This window comes from Pholcus phalangioides, unplaced genomic scaffold (assembly GCF_987345545.1).
Source record: "Pholcus phalangioides strain wild (caught in Gottingen) unplaced genomic scaffold, Ppha-v1.0 ptg000011l_1, whole genome shotgun sequence".
Classification (NCBI taxonomy): domain Eukaryota; kingdom Metazoa; phylum Arthropoda; class Arachnida; order Araneae; family Pholcidae; genus Pholcus; species Pholcus phalangioides.
In genome coordinates this window covers 20988471-21010124 of record NW_028301604.1, presented here as the reverse complement: position 1 = coordinate 21010124, position 21654 = coordinate 20988471, and the positions used below count along the sequence as shown (strand labels likewise).

Below are 21654 nucleotides of genomic sequence, written 5' to 3'. Positions count from 1 at the left end.
ATTTTGGCATCACAAAATACAATATACAAACAAAATATCGAATTGTCCGAGACGTAGTGCCATCTATATTTTAATTTTGCATTTAAAACGAATGAAGGGAAAACTAATTAAGGATAATTTTCAAAATATATATTATGAAGTGTTATATTCATATTATATTGTGAATATTCATATTATATTGTGAATATTCATATTATATTGTGAATATAAATATGAAGGATATAACTTATGTCTTTAATTTCTTTAATTTTCATACATCTTTACTTTCCGTAAAGGACTAATTGTAGGATAGAAACGTTATAACTTAATCATGGACGGAGATACAGGAAGGCGTGGGTGCCCCCCCCCCCCAGCGTCACAGGTGGAGTCGACTGATCTAATGTATATATGTATATATGAGCTGGCATCATCATCATCGTGCCCCCCCAGCAATTATGACCTTGCCCCCCCCCCCAGTCTTCCAAGTCAATCTCCGCCTATGAACTTCATATTTCACTTGTTGATTAGGATGAACAAAATAATAATTGTAATTGTGAAAGAAATATTACGAAAAAATATTTTCCGGCATTGAAGTTGAGTAAAAATTTTTGTGTTGTTGTAATTATATGTAAATTTAACAATGTAGGGCTATACTAAATACAATATGTTGATCACTGGTTCTTTATAACATATGCTATGCAGATTGTTATTCTCAGGCAGTTCCTACGAATTTCATTGTAGAAATCAAGTGGTAATAATGCGTCCAAATAGCACCCCGCACATTTCCAATTAGTATAGGTCAGGTGACGTGGCTGGTCATGGACGCAAGTAACAGGGCTGTCAGAGGGTTTCAGATATGTTGGTACTCGGTTTGAGCTTCATATAGAAGATTTTGATTTGTGAATTAATTCTGGGGGTACTCAGCCGTACACCCTCCCCAGCTCCGACACCACTGCAAAGTAACCGAATCCTCAAAACTCAGGCCTTTGTAACGGCAGTAGTATGTGAGCAAATGATAGTCTTTTGGATTACCGTACTTATATGGGCATTCAGAATCAGTTAAATGAGTGTTTGTGTCTCCCGTAATTATATAAATGCATAATTTTTTATTATACAGCTAATTCATGGTATAAAAAGAGTCGCCCCCCCCCCCCGACCCTCCAAATGACGGGCCTGAGTTCAGCGGTTCTCATCCAGTGCTCCGTGGAGTCCTTGGGGCTTCACGACCGCTCGAGAAAAGTATATATATATATATAAATCAGTAACTGATGAATAAATAAAAAAATGGGCCTACTGGACTCCGTCTCATAGAAATGAAAGGGCTCCGTGAGTCGAAAAAGGTTGAAAACCGCTGCTATAGTTAATTTATAGCGTGCAAAAAGCAAAAATATTATGAGAATTGTCCCGGACCACAGGACTAGAGCCCTACTACTACTAAACCAGATGTGCACCTCGTCCATATTCCTCTGCGGAACTTCTAACGAATTGGTACATGTTGGAATGTGTGTGTGTGTACTGTGAACCTTCCGTGAAGTTTGTTTCTGTGTAATGCTTGTTATGTGTAGTGCTGCCATCTGCAATCAATTTTTTTTAAACTGAGTTTTTTTCTCAACTCATAGGTGAGTGAAGTGTAATGAATGAATAATTGTAACGTTGTGTATCTGCTGTCGTCGCTCTCTGTGGCAAAACTTTTCAACGGGGAGATCGGCTCACATTCGTGCCTCAAAGTTCGGAACCACAGAAAACCAACTTCAGTCGACCACTACTGCGGCGACGGTGGGGTTTGAACCCGGATCCTCGCGATGCGTGCCCGTCACTATAACTGCTCTACCACCACAGCGGCAGGAGAAGAGCCCTGTCAGCCCTACCCTTGGGGAGCCATGGGCATGATGATGTCAGTTCTTATATAAGCATCTACATTAGATCAGCGCCGCCTTTGAAACTGGGGGGAGGGGACAATGCCTCCCTATGTTCCCACCTCCCCGTATCTCCGCGTATGCCCAGTTCGTTTCTCTTTGTTCAGACAATGTCAAACTTAGCGAAACGATTTGGTTATGCACTATCCCTCGGTATTCGCGGGGTTACGTTCCGAGGTTCACCGTGAATACGGAAAATCCCGAATAACACAAGCCATAAACTTTGTTTTATTTATTTATTTATTTATTCACATCTCAACAGGCAAGCATTGACCAATTATAGAGATGGACAAGAGAATAGAATACAAAATACAAATACAGAAGGGAAATACAAAAACGCAACAAAAAAAAAATGAGTGGAACAGTGATTAAAAATACGATACTGAGAAATATATATACGGAAAAGCATAATAACATAAACATTCAATAATACTCACATATAACTTTTAAGAAATTCTCTTATAGTGGAATTGAGCATATCGGGTTTTTCACATCGCACTGATTATATATATCGCACATCTCAAAAATAGGGGACCGTCGCAAACTATTTGTTCGGGGTTTAGGTAGGCGAAAAGTCCGCCGAACAGGCCTATTTCCAATTGGCACAGAAAAATCTACAAGTTGTAGAAGATCGCAGCCATCAATAATACAGTCAAACCTCTCTTTCTCGAAAATTCTATTTCTCGAAAAACTATATCTCGAAAATGAAAAAATCATTGCATTTTCTGTACTAAATCAATGAATTTTCACCTCTCTGTCTCGAAGTAAGTTTTGAAAAACTCTCTCAAAGCCAAGCCCACACAATGATAGTAAAAAGAAAACACAAAAATTCCTTTTTTTTCATGCAAAAATTCCTTTTCTGGCTTTTCTCCGGAGGTGAAAGAAACTGATAAGAAGGATAATTTCTATAACAGCCCATTGTGTTGATGGATCTTGTCGATCATAGGTGGATACTGTGATTGACAGGAGGGTGGGTGGATGCCATGTGTGGATGGCTTGTTCAGCTTGGCAAAAAGTCAACCAACAGATAATTCAAAATTTCTTCAAGAAAGCTACGGGTTTCAAACCAATCATTTCAGTGATAAAGTAATCAGGTCGGGCGAGCCACTCGAATTTCAACGAATCTCAGAAGAATGTTGAAAATGAAATTTCAGAATATTAGAGCATTCCTAAAAACACTCAAAAAAAAAAATTCGAGAGTATTTTAATGTATTTTCATATAAGGTGATTGAACATTGATTGCGCAACTTAATAAATTTCATCAGTATGTAGTGAGATATATTACGGTATTTTTTAATATAACCAATCGAATTTTTTGCTCATTTTGGCGTGTTTTTCCTTTCTTACTAAAAAAACGATATTTCTCTAAAACTCTCTATCTCGAAATTTTTTCGGTCCCGTCAGTTTCGAGATAGAGAGGTTTGACCGTATTATTTACAATTTTATGCAAAAAGCGAAGGTAACTTCTTCTTCGGCATTCTAGTGATTGAAAATGAAAAAAAACCATCGCAGTTCAGTTGTACTTACGTCATTAATGTAGACGTGGGATTGCCTGTAAAACAACTAAAACGTAGAAATCTGTTCTGGACTCTTTCTAGCATCAGTGAGTCTAGATTGTTGTGTGGACTCCATATAAGTGCAATATACCAGTTTCGAGAGCACGTAAGTCCTAAAAAGTGTCGCAATTGTTGCAATTGATTTGAAATTGTTGCTGCTCCTCACAACAAATCCAAGCAGTTTTAAGCATTTATTGGTGAGATCATATATTATATGATCTCACCAATAAATGCTTATAAACATTCACCGATCATATATTATATGATCGGTGAATGTAAGCTTGAAGTCCAAAAGTCTTTGATAATAGAAAGACGACCGATTGAGACTCCATCAACAGTGTAGTAAAATTTGGTCGATGACAATTTTCTTGTATAGCTGACGACGTGGCATTTACGAATATTGAGCTGGAAGAAATTAGACCCACACTAATCATGGAGAGACTCTAGGTCTTTTTGTAGAGCCATGCAATCTTCCAAACTCCCAACCTCGCGATAAATTTTCACGTCATCAGCATACATCAGACATTTAGATGCACTGAAGCACCTAGGAAGGCCATTCACGAATCCACTGATATACTTTGTTGAAATTGCGTTATGAAATACAACTTGGGATGTTCTCAAATTTAAGTAGCTAGTGGACTACATGATAGAATTCTCGGCCACATTGAGAGAACGGAGTTTATAAAGTAGTGTCTGGTTATTTATTTTGGCGAATGCCTTAGTGAAATCCGTGTAAATGGCATCTATCTGCTTGTTGGCGTCGATTGACTTAGCAAGATCGTGAGTGAGATGAACAAGATTTGTTTCAGTTGAGCGATTTGGCAAAAACCCATGTTGGGACGATAATAATTCCAGACGGATATGGTTGTAAAATTTTTAGGCATTTTGTTTATATCTGCTTTGAGCTGCCAAAGTAGAAAGGGGCGTCCAGTAATTCTTTCTCAGCGATGTTTTCTGAAGGAATATTATGAACATTAATGCCTGTTAGAGTTTCTTCTTCATACCAGTAAATTTGTTACAGTATAGCGACAATTGATGGGTCTAGCCCATAGTCTCCCAAATTTTTTGTTCCATCGCCCCCTTTATCAGAAATTTTTTCCTCTCATCGCCCCCCAACTCAAGTAAACCCATAGGATCCTATGTTAAATCCTATGTAGGTTCTATCGCCCCCTTGGACCATTCCATCGCCCACCAGGGGGCGATATTGCCCACTTTGGGACACACTGGTCTAGCCTCTGACTGTGGATCTGAGACATGTAGATCCTGGGCTATACAGTATAGTAGCAGGTGTAGCTACAGCAACGGCTGAACAAATTCCAAGTTCTTTTTCCACGATATATTTGACTGTAGATTCATCGATGGGAAAATAACGGGGAACCGCAGCTATGAAACATTGTCAATATTTGGCTTTTTCATTCAAGTTCGTAACTTTCAGGGGAACATTTAAACAACGGTATTCTGGAATCTTACCTTAGATACCTTTCCAGAAGCACCGGGAAAACCTTTATATATAGGAGGATTTTAAAACGTTTATTTGACGCGTACAATTTATACCTTGTTCCGATACTAGAATTAGCATTGAAAAGGGCTTTCCAGAAAAATGGGAAAAAGACCGTGAACACAAAATCCGCGAATACCGAGGGCCGAGTGCACTGTATTTCAAAATTGAAAATAGTTCTCATTTGATTTGCAAAAATAATTTAATTCATGAACAGTTAATGTCTATAATTTTCATTCGCAGGCATTTTATCTCTACTTGTACATGGGAAGCATATTATTTTTGATGTACGTCTACCTTTTCCTTTTGAGAAGGGATAATTCTCATGAGAATCGAAACAACAGGACGGAGTCATTGTTTAGGCAAGTCTTGAGAAAACTGGGGTCATCCTCCACGAATGTCAGTGTTCTAGACCAGCCAACTTCTTCGCAACCAACAATTGTCAAGCGGCGATTTAATGACGCATCACACTGTGGAAGTTTTTACCTACGACTTGGAGCTGTAGGTCAGTATAGGACAATGAAAATGCATCTTTTACTAGTTAGAAGAAAATAATTATTACTTTAAATGATTTATATTTTCAACAGTGTAGTTATATTTCGGTGCTTCTCTCTCTCTGATTGTTATGGCTTGAGAGTTTTGGGTAGGACTTTGTTCTGTTCGGAGTAAAACACATACTCCAAAATCGAATTCTGAACGTTGTTTCTAGCAGAATGGTACGCTTATGATACATGCGTGTTTCCGAACCAGGTAGTTGGCGTGGTTTACTTGCGCCGGGAGGGTGCACATAGTGTGTGTGTGAGTCGGTTTCCGCTGCTGTAGCTTATACTGCATATTTTTTTTAACTCGTCAAACAGGCGTGAGGGAAAAAAGCGAAAAAAATGCTGACGTAAAGGAAAAAAAAAGCAGTGTTGATTTGGCTTTTACACTATGGGCATTGTATTCCTTTTCATCTTCAAAAACATATTCATTGTTTATTTGGTTGCGTTCCCAGCCACTTGTAATGCATCAAAAATTATTTCATCAAATCTATTCATAGTTTGACATGTCATTACCCTTAAACGATTAAAATTTCCTTTGGGAAACATGAAAATGTTGTTTTTTTTCTGGCCTAAAATTTGGCTCTTTCAATATACTCACAATATTTCAAACCGAGCACAACTTCGATCTATCCTGAAGGCCAATTTACTACCGACTGCATTGTGCCGGAAGTGCGAGTGACGTGCACCTAATATAAGGTGCATGTCACAATATTCTTGTATGCTGAATGGCATCAAATTAAAAATTATAACAAAAAAATAAAAATAGACGCAGTATTTTCTGGAGAATAAAACAAAATGACTAAATCTTATCTATAACCTCTGTAAAGCTTGGCGTTGTGGAATGCGAAGAACATATTCTTATTGACTTGTAAAAAATATATATTTTTCTCTTTCCTGAAAAGTGTGAAGAAAAAACTGGTTTTTTTATATCTCTTTACTTTTTTGAATTTCTGTGTGAAGGTTAATGCATTTTAAGCATTTTCAAAAACGCCAAGTTATACGTTTGGTGTAAGTTTGATGAATTTGGCAGGATTTTGAAGTGACGTCATGAATTTTTAAAGCGTTATAACTCATTAATTTAGAGGTCAGATTAGAAAACTGAAAAAACAATTTTCCATATTCGTTTTTCACAAGAATCACGTGTGTAATTATTGGGTGGTCGATAGTTACCACCCTGTATATAGATTTGTGTCTTCGAAAAAAGGAGTGTGGTGATAACCAAGACCCGGATGTGTTGGTAACATTTGCATTTTTATGCTTCTTTTTCACTATTAGAACCCTTTTTTTAGTTTTGGGGCTTTTTTTTGGCATTTTCACGATATTTTTTCACTTTTCAAATTTTTTGACAATGAAAGATTCAGAAAATTATATGAATACTGATTACATTGAGAACTTATGACAAAATATGATTGAATTTCTTAGAAAATAAAAAAGATGCTTTTTGGCTTCCTAATATTTAGTCGGGGGGGGGGGGCTAATTTTTCGTTTTTTACTGGAAAAAACCCTATTCCCCCCTCCTCCAGTACATCAGCTATGCCCCCCCCCCCACATCTAGGAATAGGGCAGTCAGATCAGATTCTTCAGGCGCCTCTCAATACTTAATTTCTTGTGAAAAAAAAAAAGATAAGATTCGTCTCACAGGTCCCCAAGTCGGAGCCATGTCAGATCCACCCTTGTGGGGACCATAACGCCAGTGTTCCTAACCGATTCATGAATTATAACTCGTTTATTAGCAAAATTGTGATTTTTGATGAAATCTAAGCGAGAGAGAGAGAGAGAAAAACATGAGAAAAAAATTTACATATGATTTTGATGCTCTGTCAAAACTTTTTCTTTTGACATTCATACTCAGTTTCTCAAGAGAACTGTTGTATTATTTTGATGACATTTTTTAGTCATTTGTAAGGTTTTCAGAGCAACTTCCGAGACTTGGTGATAATATAGTAAATTATTTTCGTCTCTAAAACAATAATGAATGTAAGTAGTTTTCCGCTGAAAGAGAATAGCTCGAATAATGATCACAAATTTGATTGAACTCCTTGTAAGTTATTAATTTTAATTTGATAATTAATTTTACCTTGTCGGAGGTCCGTGGGCCAGCTTTTGGCCACCCCCGCCATAAAGTATGAAGGAGGGAGAGAGAGAGAGAGCGAGAGAGACTCGAATTTATTATTTCTCCCATCTATATATATACCATAATTAATAATCAATCTGATGGATGGATTTGGGGGATTGAAAATAACTTCATATTACAAAATGGATGCATGACAACTATAGGGTTGGTATGGTATTTACCTTTGATGGGTTTTTATCGCCTTTGGAAAAACCAAATATAGGCCTAGTAAAAAAGGAAAAAAATCACGAAGGCCCCGATTATACTCTGTGCCAGCAAATACGAAGATCTGCTGGGACAGTGTCTGTATTGACTTTGTATGCGTGTTTTTCAATTCGTTCTCTGAAAGTATCATTTTGTCTCCTGTTATTAGCTTTTGGAATCGGCAGCATGATTTATTCAGGATTAGAATTCGGACAGTTTTTTGAACTGGAAGTTGACTCACACTGCTATAATCTTCTTTATGCGTTAACCCCAAGCAGCCGAATGGCATTTACATTCATACAGCTGTATTTCATATTTTTAAATTCTAGGGTAAGTATGAAAATGAGAGATTAAATAAATAGTGTCTGGCATTTGATTGAAAAACCTAAATTTTAATATCGCCAAATTTTCACTGTCTATATTAAAGTATCTTATAAATATGTTTATCATTGTAAAATCTGTAAGAATATATTCATTTCACATCACAAAGTTAAAAAAAAGAGAAGAAATATTCAGGACAAATTTTTTTGTGTGAATAATTTCGATCACATCATGTATTTCATTTAACTCATATAACAATTTTTACGTACTACATCTGCTACCTTATTTATGTATAGATAGACTACAAACACTAGAACTACAAACTTCTTCTCTTGTTAGTTTTCTGACCTCTCTTTTCTTGGTCTTTTTTAAAAAAAGGACGGTCTCGTTCAATACTTTTGATGTTGATGAATAATGATGTATCTCATACCAAGCACAAAAGTGTAACAACGACGATTGTTTGTAAACTCACACATGTTGGAGAGAAACTTGTTTACAATTTTTTTTTTAAAACAGCGTTGAACGCGTGCTTAAAAACGTTCATATGAACCATTTTTTTGTGGATCTGAAATATAATACAGTATATATAGTATTGATAGAGTTGTTACGGACTCATGAGTTCGTCAATTGTGATTATTGAAAGGCCAGGCATAAAATGTTTTTCTTGATGACGAATTTCGTGGCTGTGAAACTTTTTTTTTATCATCCTGTTACAGGAACAGGATCAACAATTTTATTGGGTTTTATTCTACCTATGCATATTTTCTTAGTGATTAGAAATTCCTGATTCACTGCATTTATAAAAATTTACAATTAGCAACAAACAGTGCATATTGTCAATATTTTCATTGCACTGAAATTTTCTACCGATACAAACGCGGTTTATTTCGTGATGATAGTATGTTATCCAGCAACAATCACTATGGTTAAACATTTAGTTTTTGTTCAGAATATATCTATTATATCTATTATGTTTAAAAATTTTTGAAGTTTAAAGACTTTTTCAAATCAACAATTTAGGACAGGCTTTTTGAAGGCAGCTAATATTGATAATGGGGAGCTGCGCAACTGCCAGACGTTGAAGTTGGAAGACAGTTCAGTTGGTACCGCTTATCAGCGAATGGGTTTTGTCACTAGTAGGTCGTGTAGGTATCGCGATGACTTTTCAAAGAAGGCTGGAATTCGACCCCAACGACAGCAGTGGTAGTTGATTTCATGGGCCTCTCCTAAAATTTTGACACAATTGATATGAACACGAAAAATATCGGTAACGTAATTTTTGAATAACCCTTCGGGACAATAATCTCCTGTTTCCAAACCGGAAATATCAAGATATGCTCTAATCTTTTAGATTTATCTAGAAGGTCTCCGTACGGTGGCGCCACCAACTTGGAAACTGTAAAATATAATTTTGTGGAATATTCTTTTATCTCGAAGTTTCGACCGTACATAGTTATTGAATAAGATGCTCAACAAGAGAAGCTTGTAAATACATGTAAAAATTGCTGTTCTGTAAATAAATTTGTGACATCCCGAAGATTGCTTCATCCTCTGCTTATTTCAAGGACTTGTGAAAAATTATCCGGAACAATATTAATTGCTATACAAAGTTCAGAGGCCCCAGGTGAGCTTATGCGTTAAAACGAGCCTGGTTGATCTTCCACAACTTTGAGACACTAATCTCTTTTTGGAAAGTTTACCACAAACGTGAGACCCACAACATCAAAAGATACATTTATTACATATACTCACGTCAATAAGGATAATGATGTACATCAGCGCGCGCGCGTGTGTATCTTAAAGTGGACGATGGCATATACCGGAGGAGGGGGGGGGGAAAGGGGGAGGCAATAATAGCTACGAATACGTTATATAACAGCGTTTCTCAACCTTTCTAAACCAAGAGCCAGTAAAATATCTGAAACAATTTGACGGACCACTCGTGTCCCGTATTATGGGACATTCCTGTATTTTTGATTGTTCTGAATTGTTTTATAGGTTTGTACCGTTTTTTAACGATGCTTACTTGAATTTGTAATGTTTACTAAAATCGTGAATGAACGGCGTCCTCACGACTTATTATGATAATTATAACTGTAAGTACAAATATTATGGTAATATTATTATTATTATTTATTATATATATTATACTCAATGAATTATGGTCAACTGTTCATTTGAATGTTTTTTTCGTCAAATACATTTTTGTTTACTGTGATTTGTACCAGCCCTTTATTTCTCCACCCTGCACCCATTTGTGCAGTAATTAGCCGACTTGTCGTAATTTGCATCTTTTGACTACAATCAGTTTATCCCGTATTTCGGATCACAATTTCCCGCATTTTCTTTGATGAGGTATGGTGAACCTAAGTATGAAGGTACAATTTTTATTTGAACCCATATGGATATTAGTATACTATCAATTACAACAATTTAATAATACTTGATTCAGTTAGAATCGAATTATCAAGTCTGCCTTGGACCATAGGTCGAGAAACGCTGCATGATAGGATCCTATGGAATCACTCAAGGAGAGGGGGGGGGGGGTTACGAGAAAATGTTAAAGTTTGGGAAACTAGGCTGTAGATGGCAACCCCCCCCCCCCCCCCCCAACTGAAAACATTTTGCACAAAGCACTAGAGTTAAACGGATACTGTTACGTTAGGTACCCTAAAAAATAGTTTTCTGGCACGACTTACTTGTTTCAAAGTAAAACTGTAATACATTTCCTTAGTGGGGATAGACCGGAGTTTTGGAGAGTCGAGAAAGAGAGGCATATATAGAATGCGAGTTAAGAGAAGCAGTGAACTAGTTCTTTCAACCGGTTTTTCCTGCGAATATACTTGTTCTCTTTGTTGAATATCATTGTAATTCGTATATTGTTTATACGAATATATATATATCATTGTAAGCAGTATTCTTCAAAAATGTTGAGTTATTTTTAAGAAGAAACGCAAAATGTTTGTAACGGACAGAAAAAAATTTGAATTAATTGTATAACTTCGATTACTTAAGTAACAGGAACTGTGAGATTCAGTGGCTACATGAAGTAATGTTGAAGTGATAATTTCCCGTAATTTCGATTCGAAAGTTTTGTTTCAAATAAATTTTTTTTTGCTCTTTCCTTTCAGATGGCAATCAGCAAGTTCAGAACTTTAGCTAGATTTGGGTTAATGCATATGATAGCAACTAATATGTGCGTATGGTTGCATGTTCTTGTTCAAGAAACAAAGCATGAAATTCTGACTTTGATCAATCCAAACGCAACTAATCTTATACCAGCGTTTGTCCTGGAGGCTCAACAAGCAGAAAATAATCGAATTCATCCAGGTAAAAAGTTGAATTAATTTTGTTCTCTAAACAATTCCCGGGGATGCATCACAATTGCGTTCGAATATTAACTATAAATTTTAGCATTACATAATTATGAGAAATAATTTTAAAATGAACTAAATTAAGTAAATCAGTGATTACGAAATTCTTAAATAATACTGCATACATGTATTAAGAAACACATTTTTTCTGCAGTAAATTTTCAATTTTTTGTTAACCAACAAAATTTTAACTCTCAAAAAACAACTTATTGTATTGCACATATATTGAACCAATACCAATGTAATTCTAAAAAGATATACAGGGTGATTCAGAAAAGGTGGGAAAAACTTTAAGAGGTCATAGTACACATCAATACAATTGTCATCAAAGAATGCATGGTCTAACATGAAACGAAAACGCGCTAGCGCTTTAGCGGCAGTTTTCTCGAAACGGCCGATCCGCAAACGTTAAAACGGCATTCCTGTTGAAATTTATCGGGAGAAAAAGAACACCATGCATGCAAATGTAACCTGGGGAATAAGAAGAAGAAACCGTATGCAAATCTGCGTCACAGTAAATAAAAGGCGGGGACGCCAGCCCTGTGAAGTTATTCCAGTGTGCAAAACCGTTCTAACAGTTGTAACGTACGGGATAATGGCACACTTTAGTAATACTGAAAAAGCAGACATGCATTTCATTTACGGAGCTGCAAACGGAAGTACCACAGAGGCAGCACGAATGTACGCTGAGAGTTTTCCCCGCAAGTGGTTGCCCAATCCGAAAATATTTGTGCGCTTGCATCGGCAGCCGTGCGAAACGGGATCCTCTCTTGCTTCCCGGTCTGATGCACTGTGACACAGATTTCCATACGGTTTCTCCTTCTCCCCCAGGTTACATTTGCATGGATGGTGTTTTTTCTCCCGATAAATTTTAACAGGAATGCCGTTTTAACGTTTGCAGAGCAGCTGTTTCGAAACTCTGTAGCGCGTTTGTGTTTCATGTTAGACTATGCATTCTTTGATGACAAAACCATGAAGGTGAAAATTCACGGTCGCCATTCTCCACGTAGCGGGTTTGAGAGTGGAGACTGAGATTTTTTGCTCTAGTCGCCATCAATATTCTTTCTTCATTTGTAGCAATTGTAGTTTCCTTAAAGTTAGTGGTTTTTTTTCCCTCGAGTTCATGAGTGACCACTGGATTTAACAAGTCTAGTCACCACTAGCCATTAGGAAAATTTCTTAATTTTTACCTGTACAGCCGAGGCAAACACGCCCTTTGGCACCCTCTTATAATGTTGAAGGAGAGGTTAAAGGGTGAAATTTGCACCCCTTCTGGTCCGGCACCCGAGTCACCAGACACGCCTTCTCCCCCCCAGTTGCGACCCTATGTATGGGCTCCCATAATTTTTTTATTTGAAAATGGTTTGAAAAACAGGTGTGTCTTATATGCCGATATCAAGTGTTCGATTAAGCATTAAGTGTGTAGAACAGCGGTTCTCAACTTTTTTTCACTCGCGGAGCCCTTTCTCTGGTATATTAATTTCTATGGAGGAGCCCCGTTGGCCTATTTTTCATTCATTCATCAAAGTTACTGATTTATTATCATTATTCAAAAATACTTATAATTATTTTTTTCGAATTCACAGTTTTGTTTTTTTTTTCGTATTTTTCTCGAGCTGCCGCGGAGCCCCTGTTAAAAACCGTTGGTGTAGAATAGAAGGGTTTGGATTTCATACGCTAAAACTATATGATAAAACTATAAAATACATACAAAATTTTAATTACAAAAAATCATCGGTGAATAAAAATGCTAATTTCAGTTTGCCTCTGAGTTTCATTATTGTCAATTTTTTTCCCATGAGGAAATAAATGATTGTCATAATTTTTCTTTTCAGAAGAGGAATATATTTCGCCTCTGATTGAGCCAACAATAATGGATTATCGCTTAGAAGAAAACAGAAGCCACCACAGAATAGCACGATCTATTGATATGCATGGAATTTATATTACTCATGAATGTAGGCGTTCAAACATAATGGGAGAGCTAGTACAAAACGCTAGCCCGTTTCTTTTTCCTTGCACTATTGAATATAGTCTCATATGTGCAGCTATATTATATGTTATGTGGAAGAACATCGGAAAGTTCCAGTTAACTACACCAGAATCCTCACACATCGGTAATTCTCATGGTGGTGGATCGAGACATAGACATTATTATCAAGTAGACTGTGCTAAAGCCAATAAGGGATTATTTATCGGGATTTTGGTTTTAGTGTTGTCTATAATTTGTCTCATAATATTTTTTGTATTAATCAACAAGCCACAGTACAAATACTTGGCAGTTCTAGAAGCACATATAGCTGAGCTCGCCCTTTATTTGCTCACTACGCTCGCTGTCGTTGTGGCACTGGTGCAAGTTCGAGAATTAAAGTACAATCCTCACCAGAACATGGAACTTGATAACATACTATTAGTTGTAGCTCAGAGTGGATTATATTTATTTACAGTCTTCAGCGTCATAGGAGGGCATTTCACCATTGATCAAAATACTATTCTAGTTCTTCTTACTGCGCTAGTTTGTCTTATTCAAGGAACATTTCAGACAATTTTCATTTTAGATGCATCACGTCGTTTTGCTGGAAACAGGGAACAATCACTTCGAAAGCCTGGTCGAGAAATGGTAACTTTTCTGCTAGTCTGTAATTTTGCAATGTGGGCAATAAATACTTTAGAAACTCGAAGAGCTGATTCTAATCCTGTCCAAATGGAGTTTTACGGATTTTGGGCATGGACAATCATCACTCACGTGACAACTCCTCTGACAATATTTTTTAGATTTCATTCAACAGTGTGTCTTTGTGATATATGGAAGAGAACATACAAAGTGAAGTCTGAATACATGTAGTCATTTTCGAATTAGAAAAGAATTATCGCGCGCGCAAGATTCATAGTCACTCAGATATATACTTTGCTTCATAACACTGGATTTGACTAAAATTGTGTCGAATCATGTCTACTATCATTGGTTTGTGTTTTCGACTAACGGATTATTCGAAAAACGGATGAATGTATATTGCATTATCATAGGCGGAAATAGGCTTGAAAGTCTGGGGAGGGGCACGATGAGATTTCTGGGGGGGGGGAATGATGATGATGATGTCAACTCATATATACGAAAATACATTAGATCAGTCAGCTTTAACTTTAACGCTGGAGGGCATTGTCTCCCCCATGCCCCCCGTATCTCCGCCCATGTGCATTATAATGAAATGAAGAGACCGAAGTGAATAGTTTTTAAAAGGCCATTTATTTTAGATGTTTGCTACTCAGTCTAACTTGTTCTTAATTATATTATATGAAAATTTCTATTAGCAATTTTAGTTGAAATTTTACACAAGAAAAATATGCTATTTTTCAGTAACATTAATATAATTTGATATAATCTCTTTTTTTAATCTTAATTATTTAGAAAGCTGGTGATAACCACGTATATTTAATAAAAAAATGATCGTTAAGAAATCTTATTTATTTTATATACGTACTGTAAATGTATGTATATACAGGGTGTTATGTTAATGGACCGACAAACTCAGAGGGTTGTTAGTAGGCATCAGGAGGAACAAAAATTGCAATGGAACATGGTGTAGCAAACCACGTTGAGAGGGTGAAAATCACGAAAAACGTATGTCATGCTCTGGGGTAGGATCAGACGACGTAAATTAGCGCTATTACGGTGGTAAGCACGTGTAGCAGTTACTTGTCTGTTTCAATGAGTATCGTGATGGCTGACTACACGAACGAAGAATACGCTGATATGTATCTGATTTACGGTCGAGCAGATAGCAGTGGGCGCTTAGCACAGCGGATGTACCAACAGCAATAGCGAAGGACTTCATTGCGCGGATTATCGTCATGCTAGCACTTACAGGACACCCTGTGTAATATATTATTGAAATTTGGGTTCAACTAACCCCCGGGTTTGGGTTACTTGGACCCAAGCTACATTTCCCATGAAATAAACAATTTAAATAAGTAATGGGGTAAAGTAGGAGAATCCGGAAATAAAATACGTACAGCCATTTCAGTTGTAAGAATGTTTATATAATTTGATGATATTAAATTTAAAAATATATCATAAATTCTGTGATATTGAAAATGAAAGATTTTATAGCACCTCTTTACATCTTCCCAACTAGTCCTTCTAAGGATAATTATCTATGAAAAAGCTACTCTACATTGTAACTGAAAACACAACCTCCTTTTTTTATTAATTTTAGTGGACTAATTTTCTTTTTTTTTATGTCGCACTTCTTTTCACTAGTAAACATGAATGGCTGTTCAGGTTTGTTTAATAAACCATTCGTCAATCTCCTTTTCATCAGCAGACCTACTTATTTTGAAGTGAGCTGTGATGCGTCTTTCTCATACATTTCTCCTGATTCTACAGCATTTGAACATTATTCTGATTTTTTTTCAGCTGTAAAATCCGCATACTTTCTGCTCCAGGTCTCATAGGAGCAGAAAGTATTATAAGCTATCCTCGAATATAAAGATAAAGCTATCGAATAATGCCTCGAAATTGAAGTCTTGTAATTTCGAGGTATTTTGGTTTTAAATCTGCAAATAAATGCACCTTAACTTGTGTGTGGCTCAACCATAGAAAATTGACAAAAAGTGATGATTATCAATTATTTTTACGATGAAATTCGAAAATGTATAATTAAACATATAGCTAGGGGTTACTTGGACCCTCTTTCTGGCTGTGTCCAAGTAACCCCATTTTCAGTTTTTTAGCACACTATTCATTACTTATAAATTCTACTGTGTTAAGTGGTTCTCTCTATACACAGGGTGAATCCGACTTATTCTGCCAAACGAAAGGGGGTGATAGACGAGCCCAAGTGGATCATGATACAACCTACCAACCTTGTCCTATCTGAACCGTTTTTGAGTTATCGTGGATAATGGATTATGGGAAAAAATGCGTGAAGTCTGAAAAAACCCGGATTTGTGAAGTTTCTGAGAAACCTACACGCAAACTAAGCTCATATTTGAAGAGCGCATAAAAATCCTATGAGGTCACACCAATTTCATTGAAATATCTGGATTTAATGGTGAGCTACAGGCGTTCAAAAATTGGCAAAGTTCAAGATCGAATTGTCGCCAAAATTTGTAATTGCCAATTCCTCAAACACCCTTCTAGCTACAATCGGTCGAATTTGCCAAAAACTTGTCCATTCCATCAACCCCCGAAAGTGCTTATAATAAACCATATCGGTTTTCTGGTTCAGGAAAAATTTAGTCTTTGGTTTGCAATACATCACTAAAATCTGTATTCGTGGAAGTAATTTTAGTAGGTTTTGGCGACATTTCGATTTTTCACTTCACCGATCTCTCAGCGCTTGTAGCTCGCCATTAAATACGGATATCCTATAGATCAGTGACTCTCAACCTTGGCAAGCCCGCGGCTCGGTTTCATTCATTTTTGTGAGTGGAAGGCTCAGTCAAACACAAGACTAACGGAAAATGAATGAGGAAAAATGAAACGACTGATCATTCGCGGCTCGGTATGAATGATATCAGGGATCAGGTACTGGGCCGCGACCCGGCGGTTAAGAAACACTGCTATAGATAGAGGTAGCGTCCCCTTATAGGAATTTTTTGTGCAAAATCAAATTGTTCCCAACATCTGTAACCACCAATTCCGAATTTTGTCGAATATCTACTTCGACAAATGCTGATTTCAGTGATGTATATGTATATCGCAAATAAAAGACTAAATTTCTTCTGAACCAGAAAACCGATATCGTTTATTGTAAGCTCTTTCTTTCTCTCGGAAGCTGGTAAAATGGAAAAGTTTTTGACAAATTTGACTAATTGTAGCTGAAGAGTGTTTGCAGAATTGGCGATTAAAAATTTTAACGACAATTCGATTTTGAACTTTGCCAATATTTCAGCGCTTGTAGCTCGCCAATAAAACCAGATATTTCGATGAAATTAGTAGCACTTCTGATAGCATTTTTTCTTCTCTTTCCAAATGTGTACTTAGTTTTTGTATAGATCTTTCAGAAATTTCACAAGTTGTGGTTTTTTCAGACTTGACGCATTTTTCTTCTATAATCGATTATATACCGTAACTCAAAAACGACTTGAGATAGGACATGGTTGGTTGAGTGTTTCATGATCCACTTAAGCTAGTCTATCACCCCCTTTCGTTTGGCAGAATAGGTCGGATTCACCCAGTATAGCTAAAACTATTGCTATTTTCTTAAGGGCTATATATGAAATATAAATTTCTCTTTACCTTGCTTGTGACTAGTGTGTAAAAAAATTATCAGGTCACAAAAAAATTCGTGTTTTTATCACAAAGTAACGTAACCTGAACTAAGAAAAGGTGGGAAGAGTGGGGATGTAATTTATGTGACGAAAGACGTCACTCTCCATTGTTAATACGACAGGTACAGGAAACTGGCTAAGCGAGGAGATATCGATGTTTCAGGAAAAAGGAAAATTCATCTGCCCTCACCGGGACCCGGACCAGCACCTCCTAGACATAGAAGGCCTCTGCAGTGTTTGCCATAAACGTCATTCAGACTACCTAGCAAGTTTGCCACATTTTGAAACACGGCATCCTATTCCGTTTCTTCTTATTTTGGTTCTTGATTGGCTCACAAATACCGCATAGTGATTGGATGTGGAGCAAATAAATCGCCAATTCTGAGCCCGATCATTTCTTTTCCTTACAACGATGATATTCGCACGAGCAGGGAAATTTTTTCCCCTGAATATTCTGAGGGAAAATGGACTATTTACTAACGTCACAAGCAGACTGCGGAGGCATTCTATCTCTAGGAGGTGCTGCCCGGACCCCGGTATATACATACGCTCCAAAGAGAGGAAGCTCTATCTGTCTTCATAGCTTAGTCGGTAGAGTACTCGTCTGGCAAGCGAGAGACGGGGGTTCGTGTCCCCGTCAGGGCAGAGATGAATTTTCCTTTCCTACAACATCGATATCTCCTCACGTAGCCAGTTTCCTGTATCTGTCGTATGTAATTTATGTCCTGAGGCATTAGCTAGTGATGCTACCTGTTGAAGAGATGTGGAATCATCTACATTTGCAAAACAGCTGACCCAGGAGTTATTTAAAACATTTTTTTTGTCTCTGGTTCAGGTAATCCCCCCCCCCCCCCAGGGCTCAATTAACCCCGCTTTACATACGTAAATGAAGCAGCATGACTAAAAATATTTTAAAAAACACTAACACTAAAATAGAATTATATAATTTTATTTAAATAATTCTATAACAGTATAAATAATAATTTAACAGTATATGAAGACAAGAAACTTAGATTATGAGACAACCTTCTCTATCTCAAAACTGACGGGACCGAAAAAATTCGAAATAGAGAGTTTTCGAGAAAAGAGTTTTTTTAGTGGGAAAAGAAAAAACGCCAAAAATTACAAAAAATTCGATTGATTATAAACTAAAAAATACTGTACTATATTTTACTACATACTGATTAAGTTTATTGGTTAAGTTACACAATCAATGTTCAATCACACTATATGCAAGCGCACTAGAATACATTCGAATGTTTTGCAAGTATTTTTTAGAAATGTGCCCTAATGTTCTGAAATTCGTTTTTCAACATTCTTCTGAGATGCGTTGAAATTCGAGTGGCTCGCCAGACCTGATTCCTTCGTCACTGAGATGATTGGTTCGAAACCCGTAGCTTTCTTGAAGCAATTTTGAATTATCTGTTGGCTGACTTTTTGCCATGCTGAACAAGCTATCCACACATGACATCCACCCCCCCCCCCCCCGTCAATCTCAGCACCCGCCTATGATCGACAAGATCCATCAACACAATAAGCTATAATACGAATGATCCTTTCTTATCAGTTTCTCTCCGAAGAAAAGCCAGAAAAGGAATTTTTGCACGTAAAAAAATGAATTTTCGTGTTTTCTTTTCACTATCATTGGGCTTGGCCTTCGAGATAGAGAATTTTTTGAAAATTATTTCAAGACAGAGGGATGAAAATTCATTGATTTAGTACAGAAAATGCAATGATTTTTTTCATTTTTCGAGAAATAGAGTTTTCGAGAAAAAGAGGTATGACTGTAGCTAAAAATACTTGATCATTGCTAGTGCCAGTGGCAAGAGAACGGCCAATGTCATTGCCAGGAAATAGAGAATGTTCGTGAGTATAAATATTTAGGTATAACAATGCAGGGTGATCTTAAATGAAACTCGCACTGTGATATTTTAATAAAAAAATTTAAATAAATATACTGTAATAGCTTTTGCTAAAAAGACATTCAATAATAGATTCCTTCAGGCCGGCTGGAAGGACTTCAAAGTCCTTTCAGGTCACAGAGTGTTTGTTTATACTATATGTGTGTGCATTTCTGTACCATTATTGTGTATTTGTACATTATATGTTTGAATTTGTGTATTATGTGATTGTATACGTCTATTATATGTTTCTATTTGTATAATAAATAAAAAGAAATCGTAAATAATGCCAATACGCGTCAAAAAGAAGGGTTACTACTGATCGCAGTAAATTCAAATGTATTTCAAGAAAAAAACGTGGAACAGGTGATTATTAAATATGCTATTTGTACACCTATATTTATAGTCATATTTATCTGATAATTTATTTTGTAAGTTAAATGTAATTAAAAATTATATCATCCATCATTTCAGTCAATTATGCTTCGTTGTATATACTAGAAAACACTGGACAATTTCACAGAAAAATAAGGACGTCCAAAAATACGCGAATGTCTCGTAAAATACGAGCCATATGCGGTCACTTCAGTCGTTGTTGATAGAATCCTTAGAGATCGCCTGTAGGGGCGGCACTAGATGAAGGGGGTATGTCGCAGCCATCACAGCCAAATGGGACGCCAGCTGACCAATGAGGTTCGCGGTTCAAGGCTTCTATACCTCCTCTAACACTACACATGTAGATCCTACTACATATTATGCTGACTATACTTGCTCGAAAAAATGTAGGAAATTGTGATCCCAAATTCGGTAAAATACAGCAAATCGCCAGTTGTCACCATAAACGATGCCAAAGTTAAACAAAGTTTCCACTTAACACTAAAGTCGCCAATTACAAAAAGGAATTGAAGCACTGCTCCAAATCACAGTGGATTAAAAAGAATTCCATAAAAGAAAAAAAAAGAAAATCGCTCAACGAAACAAATATGTGAGATGAATATTCATATTTATGGTCATAATTATAATATAATTAATAAGTTGGGAAATTACAGTCGAACCCCTATTTAATGTCACTATCCGTACCAAAACATTTTGGTACTATAGCGAATTTGGTGTTATATTGGTTCATGGTTGGAATAGCGTTTCACAGAAGCATCATTACATAAATTCACACGTTTATTACAAACTACTCTATCTCTATTATGTTACTCCATGAATAAAATAACCTATTTTATACTCATTCAATTTCAAGTTAAGGAAATTGCTAAAACTATAAATACCGTATATAAAACTTAAACATTCCTGCATATCAAACTTAAACATTCCTGCATATCAAACTTAAACATTCCTGCATATCAAACTTCACACATACATACACTTACCACTGACATTATTATAATTCTGCATAAATTTAGTGACGCAATTTATAAGTATAAAAACAAAATAAACAAATAGAAATAATTGCAGCATTGCTTTTAGTCCGTATATATTGGTTTTATAATAAAAAAAATCCTGTTTTGCACATACTGAAAGAATCACTGTTTTTAACATGACTAAATGGAGGAAATAGAGATTATTTCTTAAAATGACCCCGGGACTGCAACTTGGGGGGGGGGGTGGAGTAGGCTGTACTGGTGCTTCGGGCGCCGGACCAGAGGGAGCTCAAATTTAATTTTTTAGCTTCTCCTTCATCATTACAGGGACGTGTCAAAATGCACTCTTAGCCCAGCTGACAAAGCATCTAGTTGCGGCTCTTTTAATGACTACCCATGCCGATCGAAATGTAATGAATAGCCGAAAACTATGCACTGTTGAAAAACTTATCTTATTAGTAATGTTGAATAAATTGGTGCAGTATGCTCATTATACGCTTTCCCTTATCCGCCTTATCAATAAATCCGTTTCTTTGAATAGGTTGGTTGTTTAGCTTTAAGGTCTTTATACACGTTCAGGTATTCATGAAGAATGTGCTTTCTA

General features: G+C 36.5%; 1 protein-coding gene across 2 annotated transcripts in view; it reads left to right on the top strand.

The window, feature by feature from the left end:
• Positions 1-20146, top strand: part of LOC149080209 (proton channel OtopLc-like) — a 38607-nt gene extending 18461 nt beyond the window's left edge. For both annotated transcript variants that reach the window (XM_089239258.1, XM_089239259.1), the window contains 4 exons: positions 5193-5454; positions 7978-8138; positions 11261-11459; positions 13339-20146. In XM_089239258.1, the coding sequence (XP_089095384.1) occupies positions 5193-5454; positions 7978-8138; positions 11261-11459; positions 13339-14348 (1632 nt within the window). In that variant the 3' untranslated portion in view covers positions 14349-20146. The remainder of the gene's footprint in view (positions 1-5192; positions 5455-7977; positions 8139-11260; positions 11460-13338) is intronic.
• The last annotated feature ends 1508 nt before the right edge of the window (positions 20147-21654 follow it).